Source organism: Triturus cristatus, chromosome 8, assembly GCF_964204655.1.
Source record: "Triturus cristatus chromosome 8, aTriCri1.1, whole genome shotgun sequence".
Lineage (NCBI taxonomy): Eukaryota > Metazoa > Chordata > Amphibia > Caudata > Salamandridae > Triturus > Triturus cristatus.
Window position 1 is genome coordinate 461,039,213 of NC_140591.1, and position 13,605 is coordinate 461,052,817.

A 13,605-nucleotide genomic window follows, 5' to 3' on the forward strand; every position below is an offset into this window, starting at 1 on the left:
CAGTCCTTTGGCGCACGTTACTCCGGCAGAGCAAGGGGAGTCACCTGTCTCTAGTATTTAGCAATGTCTCTCTTGGTAAGCAAAGCTCCTATCGCCAACTTAGTAGCACCCTCCAAGCAGCCCCCAACATTTTCCGTAATACCAAGCAGAGCAATCTGGTGCGTCAGGCCCACCTATTTTCTACAGAGTGGTAAATACCTTTTGCAAATATATTGATATGATGGGACATTTCCACACCATGTGAAAGAAATCTCCTTGCTCCTCTGGCCATCGTAAACATGTGGGACAAGGTAGCTTGCTCGCCCGCCCTAGCTTCTTGGGTGTAAAATAAGTAATATGTAGGTACTTGTGTTGTATTTGCCAATAGACAAAATAGAAACAAAATAGCTAGTACTCGTGGGGCCAAACAGGTATCCCTCAAGTTTGAGTCATCTAGTGGGCCCAACCATGACTCTAATTGTACCTCTAGGTTACATAAGGTGTCAGAGGAATTAATGACAAATGACTTATAGATCAGCGATAACCTCCCTTCCCCAAGGGACCTATACATATCCTTGCTTCTAGCGGACTGAACTTGAACTTGCAGCTGCAAATAATGATAAAAATGGGATTTATGTATTATTCCCCTACCCATGGTACTCGCATCAGACTGGATCGATTTCTCCTTGCCAGTAAGGGGGTCCTTAATGTTGTGAAAGCGTCCTACCAGGTGCGGTTTCTCTCTGACCACGCCACTCTAATTTTGGAATGCAGGGTGAGAGGTCATCGACCTGGTATCTCTTTGTGGAGGTTCAGGCCTGAATCTCTAGGCGACCCAGAATATACCATTAACATGCAGGACACCCTCCAGGGTTTTTTAAATACGAACTGGCACATGTTCCCGTGGTGTAGCATGGGAGACATTGATAGCAGTTATCAGAGAGGTGAGACTTGGTAAGACATACGATATTAGGAGAAAGTTGGAATGGGAACTGGGAGAAAAGGAAGCACGGCTTGCTGGACTGCAGCGACAGATGCAGGGGCGGAAGCGGAATGAGACATCACTGACGGAGGCATACAGAGCGATGACAACTGTCTGGTATAGACTGGACTGTCACATACGAAAAGATTATCGGCAACATCTCCTTAGAGAGGGGGATAAGTCGGGATGAATGTTGGCTTGGTTTCTTAAAAGAGAAGGCCCTCCACAATCTATTTTTGCTCTTCGAGCTCCCGATGGTACGCTGGTTATGGGTCAGATAGCTATTACGCAGTTCCTATGTGATAATCTTGTTGGGATCTATACTGCCCTGACACCGACAGGGGATCCAGGGGTGGGATAGTTCCTGGATCGGGTGACCATTATCCGGCTGAAGATGGCGGAGGGACTAGGGGAGGCCATAAATTAGTAGGAATAGAGGGAAGCGCTTCAAGCTATGGCGAATATTATCAGGTACACTCAGCCACCTTGCTCCTGGTGCTTCTGGAAACCTTCTTGGAGGTGCTCGAGCTGGGCGAACTCCCAGACACATACGAGAGAAGAGGTTATACTTATGCTTCCAAAGCCGGGCAAGGACACTGTGGAACAGGGTTCATACCGCCCACTCTCAATAATAAATGTGGTAGTCAAATTGCTTGCAAAGGTTTTAGCATTCTGGCTGGGGCGGGTTATAGTACACTTAGTCTGGGAGAACCAGTGTGGTTTCGCACCGGGGAGGGCTTCCTATATGAACCTGCAGCGATTGTCACATGTGATGCACGAGGCTCGGGCATCCACCTTTGGAGCGGCTTTGGTGGCATTTAACATAGATGAGGTGTTCGACACACTGTTCCTGGCCGTACCTATGGGAAGTCCTACATTGTATGGGACTGGTAACCGGGTTCCTGTCTTGGTTCCAGTTTCTTTATATACTGCCCACTGCTTGAGTGCGGTTGGGGCAGAGGTGTCCGGGGCCTTTAATGTAGGAAAGGGAACACAATAAGGCTGCCCATTTTCGCCACTCCTATTTGTAATGGCAATGGAACCACTAGCAATACATCTTAGGGACGAACTACACGATTGGAGAATCCCAGTGGAAGACAGTAATCATGTTGTGTCAATGTACGCAGATAACACATTGATATATGTAAGACTTCCTGAATGCTCTGTGCTCCTTCTTATGCAGTGAGTGGAGTATTTTGGCGAAGTATCGGGACTCTGCGTCAACCGATACAAGAGGGTGCTTTATCCCCTGGCCGCTCTGGTGGATAGTGACAAGTTAGTTCTCCAAGCAATGGGAATGCCATGGGAAACACATAGCTTCAGATATTTAGGTCTCCATATCACACATGACCACCATCTCCAGTATGAGCAAAATATGGGTAGGATCCTAGAAGGCCTCACAAACTCTGTCCAATTTTGGACCACATCGTCCCTGTTGGTGGTGGGCAGAGTGGCTTTGAGTAAAATGGTCCTCCTCCCTGTTACCTCTACACAATACAAAATTCATTTTGTGCCCTACCATTGGCAATGTTTCATGATTTAGATAAGTTATTAGTTAATCTGATATGGGCAGGCAAAAGGTGCAGGGTTCGACGGGAAATACTGAAGCTGGATCTCGACGAGGATGGGCTAGGACTCCCTGATGTACAGCTGTATTATTTAGCTGGTCTTTCGCAGTAAACAGCGATGTGGTGTGATGAAGATCCCCAACTGGGGAAAGAGTTTGATGTCAGGGTCCACAGGGGCTGCTCGACTCCCTCATTGCTGATGTGTGGTCAGGGACTACTACCGGGAACTCCTTTTTGTGTTGCTCTTGTGGCACGAGCATGAGAATTGGCTGTTAGGAAAGTTATAAATGCACCGTTCGCCCTGCTTCTGCTTTGGTGGTTGTGCCCCTTCATGCACATCCGTGTCTATAAACATCGAGGGCTGAATCGAAGGGGGATGTCAGAAGGCGGGAGACTTGTATTTGAATGGTAACTGCATGGCCATGGAGGAAGTGGAAATGCACTATGGAATTGATAACTGACAGTGCCTGTAATATGCAAGTGTATCACGTACTGTCCGTAAAATATGGCCCACATTTTCCCGGAGGAACCAGAGAAGTCCCAGGTTCTCCAGGTAATCCTGGACCGTGGCTCCTTTTAGGGCATTATTTCCTGACTACAAATAGCCTTGAAATATGATAGACAGACAAACGTTGGCCTGAAGCGGGCAGCTTGGGATAGGGAATTAGAGTCGCCATTATCGGACAGCGAACGGCATTAGACGCAAGTGCACAAAATGGCTAGCAATGACCGCTTTAAGCTGGTGCACTTTTATTGTCTTTATCACACATATCTGATACCATCTCGTCTGCATAGAGCGTACCCAACAAAGTCCGCGGAATGTACTAGATGCAGGATCACACCTGCATATTTCTGTCATATTGCATGGAATTGCACGCAACTTTCCACATACTGGAATGAAATGCGAAGGGAGTTAGATATGGTGACAAGGGTAGCTGTGGAAAATTCACTGCTTGCTGGGACTGCTGCCCCTCCCTAAAAAGGGGGGAAAAATGCGATTTAGGTTTGCCCAACTGGGCCTACTGCTGGCACAACGTCATATAGCAATAAACTGGGCCAACCCTGTGCCCCCGGCTCTCACTAAATGGAGGGCAGATCTTTTGGAGTGGGCAGTGGCAGAGCAATGCAGGCTCCGCAGGGTGCGCAACGATGACCACGCGGAAAGGGACCTTGAAATATAAACTAGCATGTTGGACGTACTGGGGAAACGCAGTGGGGAGATGGAGAGGACCAGGACTTGAGGGGGTGAGGGGGGGGGGGGGGGGAAAGACACTGCTTCAAATGGGTAACATACATGATCTGGAGGCCACATCAGATGCGCACAAATCATTAAACAGTGACCATTCATTGGTCATGAGCAGGCTTGATGACTCAGCCACGGAGTAGACATTATGTTGGTCTTGCGCTTGATGTTGAGAACCCACTTCGTTGGCCACACACGAGAGTCCAAATGCAGGTAGCAAGTAAGATTAAAAGATATATCCCCTACTCTTTCCATGCTTTATCTTGGAGCCCTCCTTCTCTACCTTGACACTTACCGCACATTGATAAACAAGAATATATGTACATAAATGTATTGAGCTGCAATGTTATTTGTATTTTTTTTTTTTTTACAGAAAACTAAATAAACAAATTTCAAAAAATGCGATTCATGTAGTTAAAATTCGACCTGATGGTTCTGGAAAGACTTCATTTATGTGTCGTGCCAGATATCCCCAACATTCGAAATGCCAATGAGGTCCCATTTACCAAAGTCCTCGAATCGCGAAGATTGTTGCAGCCAATGGCTCCTCCACAAGGGTATCTCCAGCGTATTTTTTCGATCCCAGTACATCCACCTTAACTTTGATCTCCAGGCACCACACAAAACTACTGTAGTGACCTTGGGAAAATTTCAAGTTGTATCAGTGTGAGTGACACCCTGGCATTTATACTTTGGGAAGCTTCATGTTGCTATCAGTGTGAGTGACACACTAGCATTTCAACTTTAGGAAGTATCATGTGGTTATTAGCGCTATACTTTTACTGGGAATGACAGAATTATTAAGATTCTATTGTATTTACTCTATGTAGAATATGTCACTTTGTGGGTGCTGTAAAGTTGACTTCCTATTTTTTTGTAAGTACAACATAAGAACATAACCATACTTTGCATCGGTGAAGGTAATATACATGTGATGGGGACTGGCTTTTGATCTTGCATGACCAGGTTGTTAACTCAAGGTCTGAAGCACTATTCCCTAGTTGCAAACCATGGTGTACAAATTACACACCAAGTGGTTTGCAAAAAGGGATGCAATTTGTAATGCAACCTACACACTGATAGGTTGCTTTGCAAATTGAATCTGTGACCTGTCCTTAGAGGGGTCACAAAACAACCTGCTAATTAATATAAATTAGGCAGATCGCTATTTGGCCATGTGATTAGCTGTGAATCCTGGGACAGTGCAACACAAAACAAGATGGACAGAATGCTGAACATTGTCAAACATTCACCCCCCAGTCACAGATCTGGGTTTAATCCATGGTTATTTTGCTCGCCACGCCATTCCAGTTTGGATCCAGCCATATGCAAATCAGCCTTGACCCTGCTCCCTATGGGAACAGTCCAGCCCGAACTGCCAGGCCAGGTCCCCCCTTGACCTGAAAACAAGCATCCTGGAACAGTGGGCTGTATCCCTGCATCTGCATTCCCACAGGAACATTTCTTAAAGCAAACTGGGTCCCTTAAAGAAACTAATGCTGCTTTTAAAAAACGTTTTCCAACATGATTCCCACAGGGAAAGCTGTCCCTCAGAGACGTAGTGCCTTTTGCTAATCAGATACCACCCCTTTTAAGATTTCAATATCTGTTCAATGATTTGCACCTGCAATTGTGGTGACAACTCGCATACAAATGCTACTGCAACTCGCAGTTTGGAAGGGACACCCCTTATAAGCCCCCTCCTATGACATGCAAAATCAATTTTGCAGGTTTTACGACCACAAAAGTGCTTTGAGTATCAGCCTACCAATTCTTTAAATACAACATCACTTCTCAAAGGATGATCTGAATAATTTCTCAGTATAAACTGTCTAGCAAGTAACCAATAAGAGTCTGAAGAATCAAGAAATGATTAAAAGTAACTTGTGACCGTAATAATAATACTGTGGCTCAATAGTATCGACATCCAATGAGATTCGATGACAAATGCCACAAACGCTAATGCAGTTCTAGAATCTCTACTGTATTTGTATTTACACTTACTACATATTACAGTGTGCTAGATGAAAGAATACTTACTGTGTCATAATTCTGGTCAAGAAATTCTGCTACCAATAGTTTGTGTCGAGTTAGCAGGTCCTAAAAGAAAAAAAAAGTTTGACTTAAACTATTTCAAGTAAATACAGTATAATTCTAGAGTCTATGCTTCTTGTGTACATACCAAATAGTAATGTGTTGTTAGCCCTGTCATCACAAAGTGCAATGAATCAAGACATGTACTTAAAGATGGGTGTAGCCGGCTCTGGGAAATTGAAGGGAGTGTTTTGGGAAACCTGTAGAAACATTCAATCACAACGTCTGGAATCGCCCTTTACTGGCTTTCTGCTATTTTTGTTTGTCTGCCTAGCTAAGCCATTCCTTTTGATGTCAAACAACACATGCCTGTTAACCACTCGGTAGCACCCAATAACCTGGCTCCATACTTCATTCAGAGGGAAGACAAAGTGTTCTGTCTGCAACCAAGAGTCGTCTGGGGTAGGATACTGGCTCCCATCTCTACATGAAGAATACAATGCATAATGTTGGAACATACGCCCTTCAACACTCTGAAAAAACATAGAACGTTTCTCTACGGAAAAAGAAGGCACTGTCTTTTAGCCACTCAGAGTGGGAAGCATTTAAAGTTTCAATCATGGGCCTGTGTATTCAAGTCACGATAGGGGCCACCAAAACAACTGTGCACAACCTACAAAAAATGGAAAGCAACATGCTTAAACTAGAGCAAAACGCAGTGGCACATGCAGAGCTGAAAGAAGAATTAAAACAAGACAAAAAAAACATGGAGCACTTCCAGAAAAGTTAAGATGTTCGTACTGCTCATCATACCTCACAAAAACACACACGGAATGAGATCAAGCTGGTCGGCTACTAGCACAATTGATACAGTAGCTTAACGAAACTTGAGGAGCCCCCTGCAGAGTCATGAAGGGGCCCCCTTCCTGGCTTTCTCAGGAGCTCTCAGGCAATGGTACTGTGCTGAGGGGGCGCCATGGAGCACGGGGCCCCCTGCACTGCGTGGCCTTTCTTTTGCCACTGAATTGATAAAATCCCAGCAAATCAACACCCCGCTCATATCAGTAAGAGATAGACAAGGGACTTTGCGGGCACCCAGGATGACATTACTTAGGCTTTTATAGAGTTTCAAAATACACTTTACACAAATGAAGGAGATCCTAAAAAAGAACTTAAAGATGAGTGCCAAGAGATGTGACCCTCACCAGGTTGACCCTTAAACATTGTGAGGAGATAGAGGCAGTGGCGGCTTGCAGGCAACGTGGTGGTGAGGCGGGGAAGGTGAGAAAAAAAAGAACACTTACCTCTTCGGCCGGCCACGTCTCTCCTCCACTTCCCTGCCGACGTCCCAGAAAGGAAGCAGGAAGCACACACAGGCTCCCCTACGCCAATCACAATGCTGCAATGCAGAGTTGTGGTTGGACTGAGCGCTGTGGTGCGGCACTCACACGGGAACAGGGAGCCTGTGCATGTTACTCACCAGGCTGTGCATTAAAGCCTGGTAGGGAACATGCAAAGTGCGCATGACTGTTTGGCCGGCCCAAGACGGCCGGCCAAACAGTCATACACACTTAGAGTGTGCCAACCACTCCTCACCCTGTGACCCCAGCCCCACACTAACCCAGCCCCGCAGCTACCAAAATAAAATGATAATAAAGTTATTATCATTTTAGTTTTTCAATGCTTTAAAAGCAGTGGGGTGGCGCTCCTCTGCCTTAGCGAAGGAGCCTCCCCTGATAGAGGTCAATATCATAAACCAAGAAATTAGAGGAGCTCTGATGGATCTAGCGACTTGTAAAATTCCATGTTTAGATAGAATTCTACTTCGTATTTGCAGGCCAGTTAATTACTAGATTGGCTAAATTGTATGCAACAGGCTTTGAGGAAATACATTTACCTTCTACTAGGAGCAAAGCCATTAAAATATCAATACCCAAACCCGGAACATAACCGAATGTATATGGATTCTAACAGGCCATTATCCGTCTTGACAGGGCCGGCTTTAGGGCGGTGCGACCGGTGCCACCGCACCGGGTGCTGGCTTCATGGGGGCGCCGTGTTTGAAAGTTTATTATGCTTTTGAAGCACCTGCTGCAGCGTTTCTTTCCCCCAGCAATTACCAGGCCTCACATAAATGTCAAGATAACTTGTGTGATTAATTATCTTCCTGGAGCGAGAACAGTGTTTTGTATAGTTGAGGTTTTGACTTATGTGAAGTTAGTGCAGAGGGTTAATATGCCTGCTGCAAAGAACGTGTACCAAGTAGATTACAGAGTGCGTATGATGTAAACAGATCAGCAGGTTTCTGCTTTCAAAAGAGGCATCCTTTTGTTACTTGCAATTTATAACTTAAAGTCCTAATATAGAATAGTGAGCTATTAACTCATCCTAGAACTGCATACACACTGCAAAGTATACATTATTAGAATATTGATTAATGTTGCAAGAAGGGTTAATTTGGCTAGAAATCGATTCTTATTATTAAAGAAAACTCCCAACTATGCTGTTTCTTTTTCGACTCTGAGTTTGTGCTTCTCCACACCAAGCACTCAAACTATACTGCCTACCAGTATGGATGACATGTGACTCCTACACTTTTAGTCCTTTGGCTTATGTAACAGATGATTGATTGTCTCTGTGTAATGTGCGTGTGATGCAAAGTGCTCGGACACCCTACACTGGTATTAGTGGCGCTATATAACTAATTCAATGCATCTGAGAGAGTGTGGTTATGGAGACTTGGAATGTTAGCATTGACGTAACGTCGGGCAGAAAAAAAGACATCAGGAATGAACTCTTAAGGAATAGCGGTTCATGCATAATAAATGAGTTCTTGGAGAAATCAATAACCCTGTGCTAGGGGAACTCCCAAGAGCTTAAGGGTCTGGTTTCTAAGAACTCATTGCGACGTTGGGGTGGCCGGATGTAGGTGACCATGCCTGTATTTGGGTAGCATGGCTAATGCCTAAATAAGGACTGGGATCTTATGCCTATATAAGGGCAATGCGAATTGTGCCTATATAAGGACATGTTTCAGGAAAACCTATATACGGACACCTGAAGCGGAATACAACACCCACTCCACTTTCGAATGAACGATAATACTAAATGCTAAACATGAAATGCTAAACATTAAACTGAGTACCACATGTTAAAAAAACATTTGTAACAGCATACTAAAAGAAGTTTGTTTAAAAACTTTTTGCTAAACATGTAATGAAAAGGTACTGTACAGTTTAAAGCAGATTTTCATTCTAAGCATGTATCGGAAATAAATGCAATATGAATGAATAGAAATATATACATATGACGAAATGGTTGACAAATATTTAAAAAACAAGGCCATTTCATAACCTGGTACTAAATGAAATTGTGGTAAATAAGGTGACAATGTATCCCTGGAAGTATTCAAAGAAGTCCGTTCTATGTTATGTTATGTAATAGTAATTTTGTAAAGCGCACAGCTACCCAACTAGGGTTTCCCAGCACTAAGACTAACAGAAAACTAGAGCAATCAGACAATGTAGGGAGTTACGGAAACTGACTATTGGTCAAATAACCAAGTTTTTAAAGTTTTCGGAAGACCAGAAATGACGACTCAATGCGGAGTGCTATTGGGAGGGAATCCCAAAGCACTGGTCCGAGATAGGCAAAAGAGCGACCGCCCATTCTTTTAAGTTTGATGATAGGCACCATATATTTACCTTGGGTAGCTGAGCGAAGCATACGTAAGGGTAAATAGGGGTGCACCAAAGTTTGTAGATGCTTAGGAGAAGAACCCGTTTTAATTTTGTGCATATAGCACATGGCTTTAAACTTCACTCTGTTTCCAATTCTAAGCCAGTGCAGATTATACAAAGTACTTGAAGTAGGGGAGTTTTTAGAAAGCATCCTGGCAGCCGAGTTTTGCACCACTTGTAATTTCCGTGTGATCTCCTTGTTAACACCCAGATACAGTATATTACAATCGTCCAGTCTCGAAGTCACGAGAGCTTGGACTACGGTTTTCTGGGTGGACACAGGGAGCATCCAAATTATTTTTTTTAACCATTTTAGGATGGTAAAACAAGTGGCAGCTACTTTTACAACCTGTTGTTTCATGGATAAATCAACATCGATCAAAACTCCCAAGTTACGGACACAATTAGAGGGCTGAGGAGGAGCTCCCATCTCACATGGCCAATGTGGAGGGCCCCAAAGATCTTTGTTCTTCCCTAAAATAAGGAGCTCGGTCTTATCGCCATTGAGCTTAAGGAGATTACTCTGCATCCATGATGCAATATTCCTTAAGCTATATAAATAGTTCTACTGTAAGCAGATTGAATTGCTATGTATTTCTAAAATGTAAAAAAAAAATTTTTAGGAAGAGTTCCAAGTTTTGTTCTGAAAATATGGAGGCCAAATTCATTGCTTCCCCGGTACACTGTGAGCCGAATCAAAGTCAGTGTATGGGTGTGGTGAAAACATGAAATCATCTACTCTTGTAGACAAAAGATCGTCCACCGATGTCGGTGATAGTTGGAACACATGGTTTAGAAGGTTAACTGCACAGAGATGTGAAGCATCGCCTTCAGCATGGGATGCCGCAGCAATGTTTGCGTCCGTTGTTACCTGTGTGCCTGTTGATCCATCTCATACCTCAGCAGCAGCAGGAAGTGTCTGTGAGATCTCAATGAATGCAGTCATCAGGATTGGTAGCCTCTGGGGACAAAATAGAGCATGGGCCGTTATCGGGTCCAGCAGAGTATCGATATCCGTTGGCATGACTGATAAGAGTGTTAGACAGATGTCTATCGTGATTCTTCACCGCAAAGCAGGCAGCATAGAACAGGTAAGATGCAATCTTGCCAGATTGGTCTAAATGATAAGAAACCATGTTGTATTAAGTTACCGTAGACGAGGCATGCCCAAAAGTTGCACTATGCGCTCACAGCACTTCCTTCTAGGAGAGCTTTCTCCAAGTTGCTGTGAGTGACGCCGGTGGATGGGCTTGCCATAGCGTAGTAGTAGGATAGAAACAGGATTCCTGCAAAGAGTGCTAGAACTAATGGCAGACCACCAAACACCGAATGCACGAAGTTTGGAATGATTACGAGGACAGTCTTAAAAGGTGTTAACATATGGTCTTAAATACATGTACAACCCGCTCGTATCAGACATGTTTAAGATACGTCCCATCATTTCTACGAAATGTATAGGGCAGTTTGTACTAATTAGAGCCTGTATCTCAGCCGAAGTCCTTGCAATTTAGAGAACATAGGTTTCTTTGGCCGAGGGCAAAGGCACAGTCTGTTGCAAAAGCATGGCTTTCATTCTGCTTAAAGTATCAAAACGTATAAAAGAAACATTCAATGAAGGCCATAGAGGCAACTCCCTGACTGTGTCTATTTGGGGGAACAAAACTTGCATACAAGTAACCCTGGAGCTAACCGTTACCAGATTTGGGATTCCTGTCAACATTCCACAGCTACTCTGATCATTCAGCATGAGGTAACTCCCGTTAGAAAGTTGGCCAAACGCTAGATTAATCACAGCAGCTGGTGTACCTTGCAGGTCGCAGGACAAGTTTGCCACAGAACCATTACAAGCCCCGTGTAAAGAAATGTCCTGACATATGAGAGAACCGCTCAGTGCTATTTCACAGTGTGTACTGCTTGGAAACACTTCACGACCCCCACTCCAACATCTGTATTCGTAAGGTAAATCCCAGGATGTCTTAATGTATTCTTTACCCAACCTTTCATATTTGCCTGCTTGCATTTGTTTGAGGCAATACTGAAAATGAAAAGTAGTGACAGGCAGAGTTATTTTGCCATGGATAAGCCATTCTGTAGCTGTTTTTTCTGCTACCGTAAATGGTAATTTTTCCAGTTTTTCAATGCTCAGCACTGTATACTTTGCTCTCCTTTGTGCCAGTTCGATCTGTTTATCCGTTAGATTGCACATAGCCTGCACGCAAGGATTGCAGCGTCCAGCCTAATAACATAATAGAACGTAACTGAGATTGGCCTTGTTGTAACATAGCTAAATCTTGTTCCAGTATGTCAATAGCAGAGGATACAATGTTGTCCAGTGAATATATTCTGGATGACAAAGTTGTTAACCCATTGTCGACCACAGTGAGAGATTTCTCTAAGTTAATAAGATCAAGCTTATGTATTCTTTCTGCGGCCTCTGCCTGTGAAACCTTCCATATTTCATTATAAGCAGCATAAATACCAGCATATATGAAACGTTTTTGACGCGGTTTTCTTGGTCCTAGCAAGAAATCCCTAAGGCCTGCGTTTCACATCCTCGAGTGTAGATCTTTGTAGCCAATCGAGGCACAATTTTCCTACACTGTATGTTGTTACTACCCCCGGGTGCTGTAGTTGGACATAACTTGGGTCTGGCCTATTGATGGTAAAGCCCTGTATTCTTTTCAGGAATCTTTCTTGACAGATGTTTGTGTCTGTGGGCCAGAGCAACCATTTTTCCCAATCAGGATCTGATCTGTTTTGTAGTATTGTGTCTACTGTGACCGCTCCCTGTGTAGTGCCATTACTTGCAGGTGTTGGTACAGAAGGTGTGTTCATGTCTTTGATTTTGGCTAATCCAAGGCAAGAAGTTTGTTGCACAGTGTCATTCAAAAACATTATTTGCTGAGGGATGATACAGGCTCTAAACAAAGCTTCTATCCCTGCACTTGCCAATCTTTAGAACCCCAGACAGATTTTGTGTTGATTGTGTCTTTCCAAAAGTCAAACCCTTGTCTAGACAGTTGGGCGATAAAGGCTGCAGAAAAAATCTGTTTTGTATTAGTTAACATTTTTCTGTCCTGTTGTGTACACATTTCTATAGAAAAATGTTTCTGGATCAGATGTATTGTACCCTGAAAAATATGGAAACTTTTTTGTAAACGTTTTTGAACTACCCTTTGGTGGTGTAGGACAGTGTTCCCATTGGTTAAACATAAATACATTTCTATGTGTTGCAGATTTATGCAAGGAATGATGACCATAGTGGTTGTAACAAAAAAGCTGTTCGTAGTCTGATGAACCCTCTAAGTTTTCATTGTTCAAGAACGCAGCAGACCCTTCTAGATCAGACATCATGTTATTAACAGTCTCAAAGCCCCAATCATCAGAATAGGTACTGGAGGTAATAAAGTCACTTAATGAAATTTTAAATAAATGTGGAATCTTCAGAAGTTCCGTCGGGCCGAATATGTCGAAATCGGTTTTGTCCCAAACTATACCATCCTGTATAGGAAAGGCTGTGATGTTCACTCCTGACAAGTCTCTTGCTTCACGATGGGAAGATTTGTGTGGCTTTAAAAGTAAGTTCACATTTGTACTTTAAGTGTCAAAACGAATGTATCTGCCATTCATAAGCATGCTAAGAGTCATTATCATAGCTAGCCATAGCAGACAGAAAAATATTCCAGAAATAATCCATATTTCAATTCATGATGAAACCAGATAAGTCTCTTTCAGAAATTGAAAAAAGTCTTGTACTTGTTGTTTGAAAGTTGTTAGGGCTGGCGTCGTTTCAAGCTCACTTGGATCCTCAGAAAACGTATCAAAGTTAATGAAGTAGCCACAAGCAGTTTGGTCAATTGTTGGAATTGCATCAGGATTCGTCGAAATTGCTGTAACCAGTTGATCACGTGTTACGTTGGTGTAGATAGGTGTATCTGGACAAACTGTTACTTGAGTTTCAAGAGGGATGAGATTCATAGCATTGTTGCTTAGTCCTTCATCTCTTACTGCTGAATTCTCAATGGTTATGAGTCTTTCAGTCTGAACCTCTTGGATACT

At 43.4% G+C, this 13,605-nt stretch overlaps 1 protein-coding gene across 3 annotated transcripts in view; it reads right to left on the reverse strand.

The window, feature by feature from the left end:
• The window catches only part of CAB39L (calcium binding protein 39 like), a 757,003-nt gene that overhangs the window by 108,236 nt on the left and 635,162 nt on the right, over positions 1 to 13,605 (reverse strand). For all 3 annotated transcript variants that reach the window (XM_085621896.1, XM_085621898.1, XM_085621897.1), the window contains one exon: positions 5,813 to 5,872. In XM_085621896.1, coding sequence (XP_085478022.1) covers positions 5,813 to 5,872 — 60 coding nt within the window. The remainder of the gene's footprint in view (positions 1 to 5,812; positions 5,873 to 13,605) is intronic.